This window comes from Talaromyces proteolyticus (genome assembly GCF_021365285.1).
Source record: "Talaromyces proteolyticus strain PMI_201 chromosome Unknown BGW36scaffold_6, whole genome shotgun sequence".
Classification (NCBI taxonomy): Eukaryota; Fungi; Ascomycota; class Eurotiomycetes; order Eurotiales; family Trichocomaceae; genus Talaromyces; species Talaromyces proteolyticus.
This window is the reverse complement of record NW_025764282.1, coordinates 971,256-985,532: the sequence shown is the minus strand read 5'-3', so window position 1 is coordinate 985,532 and position 14,277 is coordinate 971,256. Positions and strand designations below refer to the sequence as shown.

General features: G+C 44.5%; 5 protein-coding genes across 5 annotated transcripts; 3 read left to right on the top strand and 2 right to left on the bottom strand.

Moving 5' to 3' along the window:
• Nucleotides 1–1,067: 1,067 nt before the first annotated feature.
• On the top strand, nt 1,068–2,538 carry BGW36DRAFT_295644 (major facilitator superfamily domain-containing protein; the record flags this gene model as incomplete). The annotated part of the gene is made up of 2 exons (XM_046211198.1): nt 1,068–1,454; nt 1,522–2,538. Coding segments are annotated over 2 exons (1,404 nt in total), but the record flags the coding sequence as incomplete, so codon positions are not given.
• Nucleotides 2,539–5,786: 3,248 nt separating this feature from the next.
• On the top strand, nt 5,787–6,312 carry BGW36DRAFT_167386 (uncharacterized protein). The gene is made up of 2 exons (XM_046209616.1): nt 5,787–6,166; nt 6,232–6,312. The coding sequence occupies exons 1-2, from the start codon at nt 5,912–5,914 to the stop codon at nt 6,235–6,237; spliced, it is 261 nt and encodes an 86-aa protein (XP_046072087.1). The 5' UTR covers nt 5,787–5,911; the 3' UTR covers nt 6,238–6,312.
• A 1,325-nt stretch (nt 6,313–7,637) lies between these two features.
• On the bottom strand, nt 7,638–9,834 carry BGW36DRAFT_167362 (putative ethanolamine kinase). Its single transcript, XM_046209615.1, has 6 exons — nt 9,676–9,834; nt 9,383–9,592; nt 9,214–9,325; nt 8,681–9,141; nt 8,252–8,607; nt 7,638–8,197 (listed from the first exon to the last, which is right to left on the bottom strand). Exons 2-6 carry the CDS (start codon nt 9,536–9,538, stop codon nt 8,020–8,022), a joined length of 1,263 nt encoding a protein of 420 aa, XP_046072086.1. The 5' UTR covers nt 9,539–9,592; nt 9,676–9,834; the 3' UTR covers nt 7,638–8,019.
• A 1,011-nt stretch (nt 9,835–10,845) lies between these two features.
• BGW36DRAFT_341421 (CORD and CS domain protein) lies at nt 10,846–12,084 on the bottom strand (the record flags this gene model as incomplete). The annotated part of the gene is made up of 3 exons (XM_046213094.1): nt 10,846–11,310; nt 11,388–11,910; nt 11,979–12,084. The coding sequence occupies 3 exons, from the start codon at nt 12,082–12,084 to the stop codon at nt 10,995–10,997; spliced, it is 945 nt and encodes a 314-aa protein (XP_046072085.1). The 3' UTR covers nt 10,846–10,994.
• Nucleotides 11,937–13,036, top strand: BGW36DRAFT_167331 (uncharacterized protein). The gene is made up of 2 exons (XM_046209614.1): nt 11,937–12,036; nt 12,116–13,036. Exon 2 carries the CDS (start codon nt 12,342–12,344, stop codon nt 12,648–12,650), a length of 309 nt encoding a protein of 102 aa, XP_046072084.1. The 5' UTR covers nt 11,937–12,036; nt 12,116–12,341; the 3' UTR covers nt 12,651–13,036.
• Nucleotides 13,037–14,277: the final 1,241 nt, after the last annotated feature.

The following is a 14,277-nucleotide window of genomic DNA, read 5'->3' as shown; positions in this document are numbered from 1 at the left end:
TATTAAAATATCCAACCGAATGAAAGCTGTGGGTGTACAGATATCTGATAGGACATACTCGTTTGGAAAAGGTTTCCTTGCAGGGGTAAAGTCTAGACCGTTAAAGATTGTATTGAAAATTCCCACACTATCCGCGCCACAAGGAACTCTTTCTGTCACTTAAAGTTTAGTGGATGAATAAAATCAAGGAAAACATACCAAGTCTTCGAAAACAAGCTTTATCTTCTAAAAGTAATCTTCATGTGCTGAAAACATACAATTCTGGAAGTCTAGTGTATTATATATTTGAGCAATTATCTCGACTGTAATTCCAGGAACGGAAGCTGCGAACAGGCTTATTTGCTGAATGCTACAGCTGCATAGTGTTACATCCTGTCATGTGCCACATAGGCAGTCCCCATCTATTATCTATCCATAGTGAATACAAAACACAAGATGCTTTCAACCAATCAGAACGCGTTCGCATAATGGCTGGGACTTTGCCTGCATTCGTCCTAGCGTCGGACTATTTCAGATGCTGTCTGCCAATGACGGAGTATCGTTCAGTGGGTACTCCGATATCTGATAAGATCTATAAACGATAGCAGAGCATAATTGGCTTGGATTCTCTAATGGAATCAACTGTTGGTGTTCATCGGAGTACCTATGTTTGCAATGGTAACCGTCTACTCATTTGAAATACAAATTTTGCAAGATATCTAACAATGTTTCAGAATCCCGAACTCCTTTCTGGCCGTCATTGGCTTCGTCAGGAAAAATGGAGACGGTAGGATTTTAGCCTGATTCTGGTGTACAAGTATAAAAGTTTACAATTGAAAACTATCGAAAAAAAAAGACTTTTTTCTTCCGGGATATCTTATATAAGGTAAGCTCATATTCTTTTTAGGAGAAAGCTGTTAAAGCATGAGTTCAACAACGAAAGACGACGTCAATATTGGGGAAGGGCAGACTCATGATGTGGAAATAGCAAAGGATCAACAACGGGTGGATTGGGAGGCACCAGTGAAGGTATATATTTTACTTAGTCTTAATTCTCTAACTTTTTGTTTATTGACATGCTTTCTTAGGTAACATGGGACGGCCCCGATGACCCAACAAATCCCTACAACTGGTCGAGCAGGCGCAAGATAGCTATGGCTATTACTATTTCTCTGGGACAGCTCGTGTGTCTTATGACAACGAGTGTGGTAGCCCCAGCCCTTCCACAAATGGCTTCAGACTTGAGGCTAGGGGAATCCGAGACCCAAATTTCTTTCTCGATTTTCGTTCTAGGCCAAGCCTTTGGGCCTTTCCTGATTGGGCCCTTGAGTGAAGTTTTCGGCCGGAAGCCTATGTGGATAGGAGGCAACATATTTTATATTGTATGGAACACTCTATGTCCTGTTGGAAAGTCCAAGGCAATGCTGGTTGTTGGCCGGTTTCTGGCTGGTGCAGGAGCGAGTAGCGGCGTTAATGTGAGTCGTATCATGTCCGTAATAAGGATAATCGGTAACATGGAGTTAATATGGCGAAAAAATACAGCTATCTGGCCCTATCATGGCTGACATGTATCGCAAAGAGGATCGCGGCAAGTCCCTAGCTATTGCAACACTGTTTCCTTATTTGGGCCCGGCCCTTGGTCCGATTGTTGGTGGTCTAGTCAGTCAGCATGTAAGCTGGCCATGGTTATTCTGGGTGATGTCTATTTTCGATGCTGTTGTTGTTATATCCGGGTTCTTAATCGTTCGTGAGTCATTTAAACCAATATTGCTACAGCGCAAAGAGGCCGATCTTCGCAGGAAGGGTGCAACCATAGCGACAAACGAGAACGACCCGTCAGAACAAAACCTCCTACCCAAGATTCGTGCAAGCCTAATACGACCGTTACGTCTATTATTAACACGTCCAATTATTCAAATATTGGCTTTGATCATGGCCCTCGGGTTTGGAATCTATGTTCTCGTTTTGTCTTTCTTTGCAAGGGTGTTCATCGATCAATACAATGAATCAGCCACCACCAGCAGTCTCCAATATATTTCCATTGCCCTAGGTAGTACGCTTGCAACTCAAGCAGGCGGTCGCCTCATGGATATTGTTTACTCTCGTCTTCATGCTCGACAGCCTGATGGCACTCCTGCACCACCAGAATTTCGAGTGCCACTTTTGTTAGTTGGTGTATTCTTACTACCAGTAGGACTCTTCTGGTTGGGGTGGTCAGCCCAAGACCACATAAAATGGATTATGGTCGATATTGGCGCAGTAATCTTCACAGCAGGAGATTTTCTGGCAAGCCAAGCTGCGCTTGCATACTTGCTTGATGAATTCCCGAATCATTCTGCATCCGCGGGGGCAGCTGTGAGAATGTTGAGTAATATCCTTGGCTTTGCGTTTCCATTGTTTGCACCGCAGCTATATGATAAACTTGGTTATGGATGGGGCAATAGTTTGTTGGCATTCGTATGGATTGTCATTGCGATACCTGTTCCTGTTGTCCTTTGGTTCTGGGGAACAAATATCAGGCCTATTGGCAGAACCAAGGAGTATCAAGAAGAACATTGAATTCAGATTTTTGGTTTATTGGGATTGCTCAATCAGTCAAGATTAATAGAAACAAATCTTATGGGCTTACCATATAGATAGTTGTTTTACATGCAATGATGGCTTAGCATGTACTCATGAAAGTCAGTTCACACTAGTGTCCTAAGTATATCGTGTACTGAGAACCAACAGCAATATGTACAGAACCTGTGTGCAGATACTCACAAACCGGATATCACAAGGCCTTAGCCTTTTTTTCATTGTTCCCATTCCCACACAAAATATTCTCCCCTTCCTGTGCTTCCTTGACATCAGCTTTTCTCTATCAAGATTCGAGTTTTTCGCATCCATAGCTACGTTCCTCATCACAAACGCTATCAAATATTCCAGTTTTCAAGCACGAGTTCCTGTGATTTGAAACTTCTCGTCATATCTTGGCTTTCTGATAAACCGCAAATTCGATATGGATCTTGCGAGAATCCGTTTTGAGGAGGAGTGGTCAGTCATTTGTTGGCTCGCACTTGTTCGGTTCCGCATCGCTGTCGATCAGTATGTGACACTATTTCCCCCTGCACCTAAGTGTAATAGCTTGAATCTAACTAAATTTTCTTATACGTATAGAGATGATTCTGATAATAGTGATGACTCTGAACGATGCATGCCCGGCCAAAGAAGTCATCGAGGCGAGCCAAGCAAACGAGACAAACGAGTCCATTGAGTCCAACGATGCGACTGAAGTGTTTGACGCGAATGGAGATAGTATTAATTTTCTTGCCGAGGATTTTGTCGAATTTGAGCTCCTGCAGTACCACCATGTTCCCTCTGGCCATCCACTTATCTATCCCTTTCCCCCTCTTCCATTCTCTCAATTAATAGCTCCTCGTTATTTTCTCTATTGAAGTCGATTTGGACCATCCTCGCCATTACCTCCCCGTTGAGGAGGATTCTAGTGACGAGTGTCACGTGGGAGATTACTCCTCTGACCCTAGTGATGACGACACAGATGACCCTGGTAAGAGCTCCTAATCAGATACAAGATGATTAATTGCCTGCTAACGTTCCCTCAACGTTAGAGGATAACATCTGGCATCTGTGATTTCATTCCACAACCCGGTGTACTCATCGGTCTTCGGTAACTTCGGAAGTTCTACATTGCAGGCCCCCCCTCCGAGAATTTTTTCCCCTTTTTGTGTTAGAAACAATCAGGGGGTCTGTTTCTTTGTTTCTGAGGGTTTCCTCACAACGAAATAGGATCCTAAGTAGCCCGAATGAATTTTTCTTCTTTCATTCAGAGTACAGTCCTTATGAAAGTAATTGTTTGTAAATCAGCCTGAGATGTGACATTTTTATTGTTTATGCAGTGAGAGCGATTTTAATAGATCAGGATGCAAATAGAAGACAACACCTAAGTGAAGGAAAAATAAGGGTTTGTAACATCACGTGATTGAGTAGATACAGCAATATTCATTTTATTGCCAAAAGCTACATGAATAAAATTCCCTTTTGATATTGACTCACAGAACAGGTAATTTTGAATAACCATCAATCTTAAAATCTAATCACATTGTAAGATGTGCATAAGCTCAGAACTGCCTCATTATCTCTCACTACGCCATTGTTCCCAACTATTCCTTAAAGTAAGCCAATTGATGGCACTTGCGTCTCCATGAGTGTGTTACTGGTCCCAATCTCATCTAAACAATGGGTACAATGTGAAAATTTCGCACGTAGCCGCGAGTGATGACATTGCCTGTATAGTGTGAGAGCAAGATTTCTTGACCCTCGGACTAGCGACAGAAGCTGCCCGAGGTCCGTTAGCCCTCGATAAGATCGAACGTACGTGATATATACTTGAATAGGGTGAAATACAGGTCCTGTATGAAAGCCCGATCAATAGCCTCGAAACGCAAATATAGATGTGATCCTCATTCAAGAACCACCGAACCACCACTCACAGCATACTATAGATATGTTAACCAAGGTCTACCCCTTGAAGGAATCTCAATACAGGTCTGGCCTATGTTGAATGAAATTAAATCCTATATCCAACAGGCAACGAGAGTATCCGGCAATCTAACAACAATCATCATGGCAGGGGGCGGCATAGACCTTCACCATCCGACATTGAATTACCCTGTAGCTATCGAGCACGCGATATTAATTCTCCCATGTTCTGGATTGCTGAAATTTCTCATAGTTTCTACTTTTGTTTGCATGTTTATGTTTCCTGGACCACATCAATCACACTGTGGCTTGACAAACTCAACATCCCAACTTCCCCCTCCTCTACTGTCATTTCCATAGCCATATTTCTACATCTTTTCAGGGCATTCGCTTATGACAGAGTCTCACCAGTAAAAGGTTTAGCAGCCTACAGTCCGCCTTCGAAGAGTCGCGGAGAGAACTCGACTAGATAAAAATTGGCTGGTTCGTCAGAAAGTTTTAGTGCGTGGGATGTTTGGAACGTCATTCTCGCAGAATGATCTTGGACTGGTTAGATAGAACCTGACAGAGACGACGTACTGTGCAACGGGCTACGTAAAGATGGTTATCCTGTACACAATTTGAAAGCTCCGAGCTAATTGGCTAATTGTCCGATGAACTAACCACACTAGGAATGTCCTGTCTGCTTGAGTGCCATGATTATTATTTATGTACGTACATCATTAGATGGCGAGACGTTACGAGTACAGCCTGCGTGGTTCAGGATTTGGCTGCGTGTGGTTACAGTAAAACGTTGCATCATAGTCGGTGATTATTAAACGAAGCGGAGCAAATGGCTATTACCAACTCTAATCAGCATTGAGAGTCCATAAACACACTAGACGTAATGCCCTTTTTGGTCTAATGCGAAAAAGCCACACATCCGCTTTAGAGCAATAGTCCATTGATATAGATGTGTCTACTTAAACCATTCCAGGTCTAATTGAGATGTTTCTAGTTCGGAATCTCTGGAAATAAGTAGACACTTTTAATCAATTGCAGTTAAGAATATCCATCACTTTTAGTTGGAAAAGATACACGTTATTTCAGAATATGCAATTATAATGATTTAAAAGTCGTATGCACTCCGCGGTCCGAAGACTAGCGTAAAGGTAATCAATCCATAGTCTTTTAAGCTGCAGGGCATTTGAAGACTAAATTAGCCTCGACGAATTGAAAATCGGACAAGCTATATCGAATAAGAAAAGACAGGGAGAGTTCCGAAAATAACGGAACTCGGCCTGATTGACTTCTGAACCTGTGCCTTAAATTCAATTTAGTCTCCTCTTTCCCCTTCTTTTCAGAATGTTTCTTTCTACAAACACCTCTTACTTATTGTCCGCACAATCAGCATCAGCCTCGCAAGTCCTCCTCAGATTTTTGATCGGCTTTCTTTACAATACAATCAACAATGCGTTTCACAGTGATCCTTGGAATGATGGCTGGGCTAGCCGCTGCGCTACCTAGAGAGTCGCCACTTGAACGTAGACAATGTTCGGTACAACATGATACTTGCTGTATTCAAACTGGAACTTGTCAGACTTGCTATTATGGGACCGAACCTTATCAATGCAATTGTCAATGTCTTCAGTATGGGGATTGCCCTTGCACTGAATATGATAATGATACTCAGACATGTCTGAGCTGGTATGCTCCAGCCGGAGGAGTAAGTCCTTATTTCTATGCGCTGTACCTCTCTGGCTTCCTTACCATAGCTGACTAAGGGCACAGTGTTAAACCATCACAAACCTCGGAAAGAGAAAGGTGTTAGTGTGCAAGCCAACGTCATAGTGCTGTCTGGTCCTGGAGTTTTAACACTGATATCGAGATCATGCTGTTATCTGTGCGAGTGTTGACCTTTATGACGTAGTGGGAATAGCCTAGTTCTATAGTTTTTTTACACAGGTGTGTGTTTCCTCGAACCAGGAACAAATATTGACATTATGGACGTGGAGGGAACTATTTGAGTTACGTTGCATATTATTGGAATATCCAAATATTCTCGTAAGGAATATCAGCTTTTCACACTGCCTCTTCGCCATTCTAGAAAATTCATGGTTATATGGAAATGATGAAACTGATCTTAGTAAGTATGGATTTGGAGGATCACCAAAGCTTTGAGCCGACTGTAGCAGCTCATATTCTAGGCCCCTGACCTACTGCAGGTTCGCCATTTGCATAGTCTAGATGGCTTACATGTATGTAGAGACCCTGGGTTATGTAGTAAATATCCAGTACCTAACTCTTGGAACATAATACTTAAAATATCCTTATAATCCAAATCCCATTACTACTCGCCCTTGGTCCCTGTCAACTCAGTTTCCTTGGTGCTTTCAGAGAAATCCACAGGGGGAAGGCCTTTGAGCAAATTGTGGAATTGAGATTTGACGTATCGCTTATTGACTGGTGTCGTTGGGGTAGCAGCTATGTAAACCACACTGGCATACTCGCCGTGGTCGTCGACCTCCACAGCGTAGCACATCTGTTGTTGAGCGTCCTGATAGATATGCATATATATATAGGCACCATTAGGGTATCAATTATTTATGACTGTTTGGGACTTGGAATGGGGTTATTCACATCACAGTGCCACCACATAGTTTCTCCAGGATTTATGTCAGGGATATAGATCAGTCAATTCTCTAACCGTAAGTGAGGATGACTTGGTCGACTCAAATACTGACTGTCATGTCTGTCATGTTTCTGAGTTCCCAGAAACCATCCATAATCGGGACCAATTTCTCGTTTCGAAGAATCCATCACATCTCCCTCACTCAGCGGTGTGAAGAATGACCTTAGCAGCATAATGAGACTGCGATACTAACACATGAATATGGCAACAGACCCCCCTCCCCAGGATGAATCTCTGTCAAAGCCGTCCACCCCTGTAAAGTTGAACGGCATCATAGTACTGGTTGTGCAGCGTTACAGCAAGAACTTGCTTCTGGATCTGGAGTCATGCGCTGATGTCGATTTATCGTTGAGGAATACCATAAGAAGATGAGTTTTCAAGATCATAGCAATGCAGGGGTTATTTCTTAACTAGAATGAGATATTAATGTTTCTGAATGATCACGAGTTACAGGGATCGAACACGAACGAGAAATAAAGTATTCTGAAGCTTCATGCATGTAGATCTTGAATTAGCGACTTGTATTGATTTCGAGGTACCAGCATTGAATCAACGGCTGCTACGATATTGACGATTGAATATACGGTTGTAACGCCTGAATCGATGCCTATCCGAATACCTATATCCTTAAACCAGTATCAAACTATAAGAGACAACCGCTTGTATTATTTCTCTATCAGAACCGTTTTATTTCAAATGCCGCCACTGTCACCAATCTAGAATGATTGTAGACAGAAAAGATGTATGTATGTCGAAAATGGCTGCATCAACGAAAAATCAAACGCCACAAAGTTAGATGACAAGAAGAAAGCTCATATTAAAAAAAGGAAAAGTTTTTTTGGTCGCAAAGCAGACAACTAATCTATGCAGTTTCAGTAAGAAAGATCTCAGGCTTCCTGCGCCCATCTCCGCTCTCGTAGAGGCACTTCTTTTCCAGAACTCTCAGCACGGGTTCCGTCATGTTCGTGTCGCCAGGCCCAGTACTCGCCTAAACGTACTTCAGCATAAGAGGCATAGTCGAAGTCGATCTGAGAGATTGTTGCTTGGATAAGCGCCCATACTCCCCTGAAATGATATATTAGTCCAAATCCCAAAAGAAAGGGCAGTAGAGGTACACACCAATAGAAACCGGGGATACCTCTGAATCGATCCACATCTTGGAATAGTTTATCAATAACTTTTTGCTCATCAGAGTCCATTCCCTTGCCACCGTGTCGGACAAAACTCTTGACATATTCAGTCAAAAATTCTCGCCGTACAGAGCGTGTAGGCATCATATTATAATCACAGTCATATCCACCCCATTCAGCAAAGTGGTTGGCAATATCAAAAGCAGCCGGAGACGGAGTAGCATATTCGTAGTCGATAAAGCTGACCTCCTCGGTATCGTGGTGGCCATTTGAACAGCCATTCGCCGGCGTCGGAGGCATTATTATGACATTAGCGCTTAGCAAGTCGCAGTGAGCAAACACGAGCTATCAATCATGAATGGTCAGCATAACGAGTGGTCAATGTGCTATATCGGGGTAGAAAGAGAATAAAACATACCCCGTCCTCGCCAATGCCCGTACCGTCGTCAAGTTCAGCAATGATACGTTCAAGCTCTTTCTGGAGAATCTTACGACGCGTCTGCTGCTCTTCCGTATTTATCGGCAACGCAAGAATCCATTTTTGCAAAACAGTCCACGTATTAGGCCCTTTTTGCCGGGGTTGGATAGGTACAATGTCATCTTCCTTCTTGGTTGGCGGTCGTCGGTCTGAGTCAATCAAACCATCTTGGGCTTCCAATGAAAATGTATCCGGAGCAGGAGTATTATTAGTGACAGGGATTGTCGCATGCCACTGGCCCAAACGACGGGCCACGGCTCTCCAAACAGGTGGTTGCACTAGATCACTAGGCACGGTGGGCTTGCCACGGATGAATCGATACAACAAGCCGTTCTGGAAGCGGGCTAACAATGGAGGGGCAAGACCATGTTGTGCGAGTAACGTGTGGGATCTAGCCTCCCCTTCAGGATAGAGAATTTACTTTAGCAGATGGTCGCATTTGGGCAAGGTTTGTTTTTTCATAGCACACATACTTTCACGGTCTATAAGAATCTCGGTGTGGTTACCATACGCACGCATCAGCACGGCCTCGGAGTCAAGCTGTTCCTCAGTCAAGCCTGGCTTGCGGTTGATAATTTTGAACAACTACGCATTCACTCCTATTAGCATGCGGTTACTTGGTGAATCCGGGCTTGAACACACAGTATTTGTTATCCCGTCTGTAAATCGCACGAATTCAATCTGGTTTTCAGGCCCTTCCCAGTGAGGGTTGATGGAAAGAACCAGCCTCAGGGCAGAGGCTTGTGAATCGGCATGGTTGTAGGAGAGAGGAATGTAACGCAAGGAGCCATTCGCCATGGTCAATATTCTGTTTCTAGTTGTATCTCGACGGTTGAAAGGATATGTCAGAGTCTGTAGATGAAATCCATTGTCAGTCTGGTCTGGTAATGATTTGAGTCTGTATAATCAAATAGCAACCACAACCAAAGACTTACCTGGTAGAATTAACCGCACAATCTTGAATCACGGAGACGCAATGCAATGTAACAGGTCCGGCTGAGAGTAGAGAGAAGCAAAGACAATCGGCCACGAAGCAATTGACAACCACAGAAATAGCCAGGACCACGCAGGGATAAATAATGTGCGCACAGGCCGAGCAATGACGACAGGGCTTCAGGGGCCAAAGATAAAGAACTGGTAGAATATGGGATGTGGTCTCGTGCCACAGCTTGTGAAAGACAGTCGAAACGGGTTTGGTCCAGCTCGGGAGGGGTCAGCCGTCGAGGCGTCTGGAATAATTTAAGACAGAGCCGCCGCTACTAGAGCCCAAAACCGGTTGGCAAGCCTAAAAGGATATTCTCAGGACGCTCAATCTCGCTTCAGATGTTGCGTCCGTTTGCCAGAGAGAATGCAAGAGTCAACTGCATCCAGTCTGATTGGGCTGGGATTGCGCAGGACAATGTGCTGCAGGGCTCCCTCTGCAGACCGCCAGGCAGAACGCACCAATGGCAACGGAGTCTGTTTCGGCATGTGACTATACTCTAGTCCTCATACGGAAAGTCGAACGTGGGGCACCAATCGGTTGGGGACGCTAGACTGTTTCTGGCCAGTGTGGCGCTTCCCTTTCTCACTGAGGGGGGCAGGCCACATGACTGCAGCACCCCTAGCCCTAGGCGTGTCCATATTGGGAAGGTCCGACGCTATGCCATGTAGGGCATGGCGCGGACACGGGACCCGCCCCGGCCTGCAGATAAAATCCAACTTCCGCAGTCCGCAATTTCTCTTCTTCTTTTCTCTTTTTTTCCTCATCTATCATCAGTAGAGGTTTACTTACTTTGTATTGTAAATCTTTATATTATCTGGGCTCCGCTATGCGGCTTGCTGAGGGTTATTCAGTTCTAACTATGGGTTTCTCTCCGTTCCCGGCTCTGTAGAGCAACTTTGCAGCGCGTCGTCCTTTTTCCCTTTCACTTTATGGCTAGGCTAGGGCCACGCTTCGGCGAGGCATCCCATGCGCTTTAGCTGTGGAGGAGGCGTGATATACTTTTTTTCTAATCTGTATTGATGTGTATGGATTGGTGGAATTGCTAGGTTCTTTGCCATACCGAAATTTTTTCAACCTTATCATAGTTCAAATGTCTACGTAGAAACGAGTCCTCAATGAAAAAGCTGTTCTCTCCTAATTATTCCATCCACCGAAGCTCAACATGGCACCTAGTCCATGAATACTATTTTATAGAAATCAACAAAAAAACTCCGTGAATGCCCCGTCATCAGATCGCATTATATCACTATAGTCCTGCCCCAAACAGCTCTACGCAAAACGACCAGCCTGGCCAATCTGGATGCGCTCGCCAGTCCATTGATCATCACTGCGCAAGACTGGCCAGCTCTGTCCATCACCTTTGACCAACTTCAACTCCAACTTAGTCCCAAAAACAGTATATTGCGAAGCGTTCGGGTCAATCGGCGCAAAAAGATTGTATGTTTTGGTAAATCGTTTGTTGTCAGTGGTAAGCAGGTCAAAGTCAATCGAGTTGGTGTCGAAAGTAACCTTGGCTTTTTCCTTATCGATCTTCTTGAGGTATAATGATACATTGACAGTCGTCGCGGTCTGGTAGAAATCATTCCTGTTGGCAACCACCGTGTTAGCATAGCTGTCAGCCTGACGGTCACCGTAGGACTCAACACTGCTGACACAACTTACCGAACGTCATTGACCTTTTCCTCGCCGGCAGCCTTGCCTTTACCCACAAACAGATGTCTCTTTTTCTCCGTGCACCCAGCAATCTTCATAAACTCGTCGAATTCTAGTACCCTCCTCTTACAGCACGACCAACCTTTGCTACCTTCATGAAAAATAGGATGGCCAGGGTGGTGTAAACATATTTCGTTGTCGCGAGAAATATTCGGGTTGAAATTCGCATTGCATCCCTTACGCCGACATGTTGCGTTTGCTGGAATCGCGAGCGAGGGGTCGTCAGAGTCGGGCTCTGGAGGAGGTGCGGGGGCAGATGGCGGTGGAATGGCAGCAGCAGGATTAATAGGTGTCGTTGTCGGCAGTGCCTTCTCATCTAGTTTCTCCGCAAGAGTAGCTATCTTGGAGACATCAGCCTTCTTAGGCTCTTCCTTCGGCGTGTCGTCGACTGTGGAGTGTTTGCCAGTGGTGCATGGTGGGATAGTAAGGAATTCGTCGAAGGTGAGAACGCGGGGTTTGCAGCATTTCCAACCTAATCATCCATTTGGTCAACAAATAAAACATGGAGAAGCTGGAGGCCAATAAGTGTCTCAAGCATACCCTTCTGGCCCTCATGGAAGATCGGTGGGCCAGGGTGGTAGACACAGTCTTCTGCAGGGTCGGTAAAGACCTTTCCGCATCCTTTGTGAACGCACTTAGCCGCCATGGCGGTGAGATCGAATTTAATGTATAAACAGAGATAAGAAGATAGGTATTCAAAGACCAAAGCTTCGGCGAGTGCGAAAACGAAAACAAGCGGAGAAATGGACGGTTACAAAGTCAGTGCTGATCTCTTTGCATCTGCATTGCTCTTGCGGCGGGTATGAAGGTCCCAAATCGGGTTAGCCTCTGGAACTCGAATGTTCCATCATTCCATGGCGTAGATGGGCTTCCTCCGTCTTCCCCAACAACCGCTATATTACCATGCAGCTTACAAGAGCGCTTTTCGGCTTCAATGCCGCCCGATTGACACTCTTTACGCGTGCTCATTGTGGGCTTTGCGATACTGCCAAATTGACCGTGTCTAAACTCCAGAAACGACGCCGATTCGACTACACCGAAATCGATATCATGACCCCGGAGCATAAACAATGGAAAGATGTCTACGAATTCGATGTTCCGGTTCTTCATGTTCAATCCTCTCAGTCGAACAACGAATCGGAACTTCGGAAGCTATTTCACCGATTCTCGGAAGCTGAAGTAGAAGAATTGGTGAACCAGGCAGAAAAATAGGTACCATCATTTCGTACTGCGTGCGAACGTGTTTCTACGTACGTGTACTCTGCCGATATGGTCTCGTCATTCCAGTTTTCAACAAACGTGCTACTACACACCCCGTACTAGTCAGCATAAATCACGACAACACACTATCTTCTACGGTATACGAATCATACTGGGGTGGACAACAAAGGACGAGTTCATAGGAGACATGGGAGACTTTTAGTGGCGTCTTCTTACTGTGGTACGACAGTTCCCTACAAAAACGGATTCCTTATTCGGCTTCTCTAGTCGACTTATCTCGCCAAATATGCTCGCCTCCTAGTTCTATGAAAATCGGAAGTGACTATACTACCGATGGGAGTTATTATCATATCTTAACTCAAATATTCAACCGATTCAAAGATTCCCCATCCAAGAAATGCCGAACAGTGACGAAATATTGACCGCAGGGCTAGACCCATCCGAGAGCTTCCAGTTGATAGTTATGTACTATTGACTACGGCTGTAACACTCATCAGCACGACATTCATAGACTAGTCTACGTCCATATGTGAACCGATTTACAAATCACGATTTAATGCCAAGGTTAGGATATGTTGGTACACCAGTCTGGATCCACAGAGACCAAGGACCGTAGTCAGTTTATTCACTGGCATACAAGCATCGTCATGCTGAACACGCTTCCAATTCTTCGCCCCTAACATTAACCAAGCACAAGATACTTTCTTTGTTAATTGGAGCGAAGTAGAGCTAAAACTTGACCATCCCAAGGGTCACTCTCGACTGGTCATTGTGCGATATTGATAAATCGTGCTCTGCCATAATCGGTATCGTACTGTAGATTACAGCCAGCTACGATATTCAGTTCCTTCATTCCAATAAGACTTCAACATTTCACATCGTACTTATTAGTTTTGAAAAGACGAGAGTATATAGGATATAATTTTGAAGTCAATTCTGTTAAGGACAGTCTTGCACTGCCTTGTGTCACTCGACGTCAACATCCCGCAGTAACCCTAATCCGATCCGCAGCAGCCGATCCGCCACAAGGTTCATGACTCTTATTTAAACCCAGCCTATAAAGCCGATAACCTAGCAGTCAGCTGTAAGAGTTCTTTGTTTGTTAATAAAACTCAGATCAGAGAATCCAAGGGGGCTTCAGATAACATTTAGAACCAGTCATGGCCGATATCCGTTTCCGCAAGAGAACCAGTTAGGGTTTATTTAGTGTTGTAAAGAAAAGCTGCTTGTGTCTGGGCGGACTGTACAAGCGTATCGGACGCAGGTAAATTCGAACATGTTAGACCTGCACATTTCCTATCCAACAAAGAGGGTTCAGTAGTGCTACCGTCTTCGGGCTCGGCTCTTCAGTTACGTTCTACCCCATCTGAGCACCTGGGGAAAACCGGGGTAAAGAAACTCTATTGGAGACATACCAGTTGATTAGAATGATGCCCCGTATTTCGTTATCCATAAAGGGCGGGTATATCTGCCGATCTAGCCTCTGGTCAGGTTACAGGTGAAAATTACCCTTATCATTCCCCTAACTCGTTACAGACTTCAATTTAACCAACTGCATCAAGTGAAGATGAGGATAACAGCAATATCAGCTGACCATAAAGGGGCATATGAGCACGAA

Bases quoted from the DNA above. Each gene is read 5' to 3' on its own strand.
- BGW36DRAFT_167386 (XM_046209616.1), top strand. From the start codon at position 5,912: ATGCGTTTCACAGTGATCCTTGGAATGATGGCTGGGCTAGCCGCTGCG.
- BGW36DRAFT_167362 (XM_046209615.1), bottom strand. From the start codon at position 9,538: ATGGCGAATGGCTCCTTGCGTTACATTCCTCTCTCCTACAACCATGCC. The intron at 9,142-9,213 runs GTATGTGTGCTA...TCTATCCTGAAG, and splicing joins GATTCTTATAGACCGTGAAA to GGGAGGCTAGATCCCACACG. The intron at 8,608-8,680 runs GTATGTTTTATT...CATGATTGATAG, and splicing joins CGGGCATTGGCGAGGACGGG to CTCGTGTTTGCTCACTGCGA.
- BGW36DRAFT_167331 (XM_046209614.1), top strand. From the start codon at position 12,342: ATGCAGCTTACAAGAGCGCTTTTCGGCTTCAATGCCGCCCGATTGACA.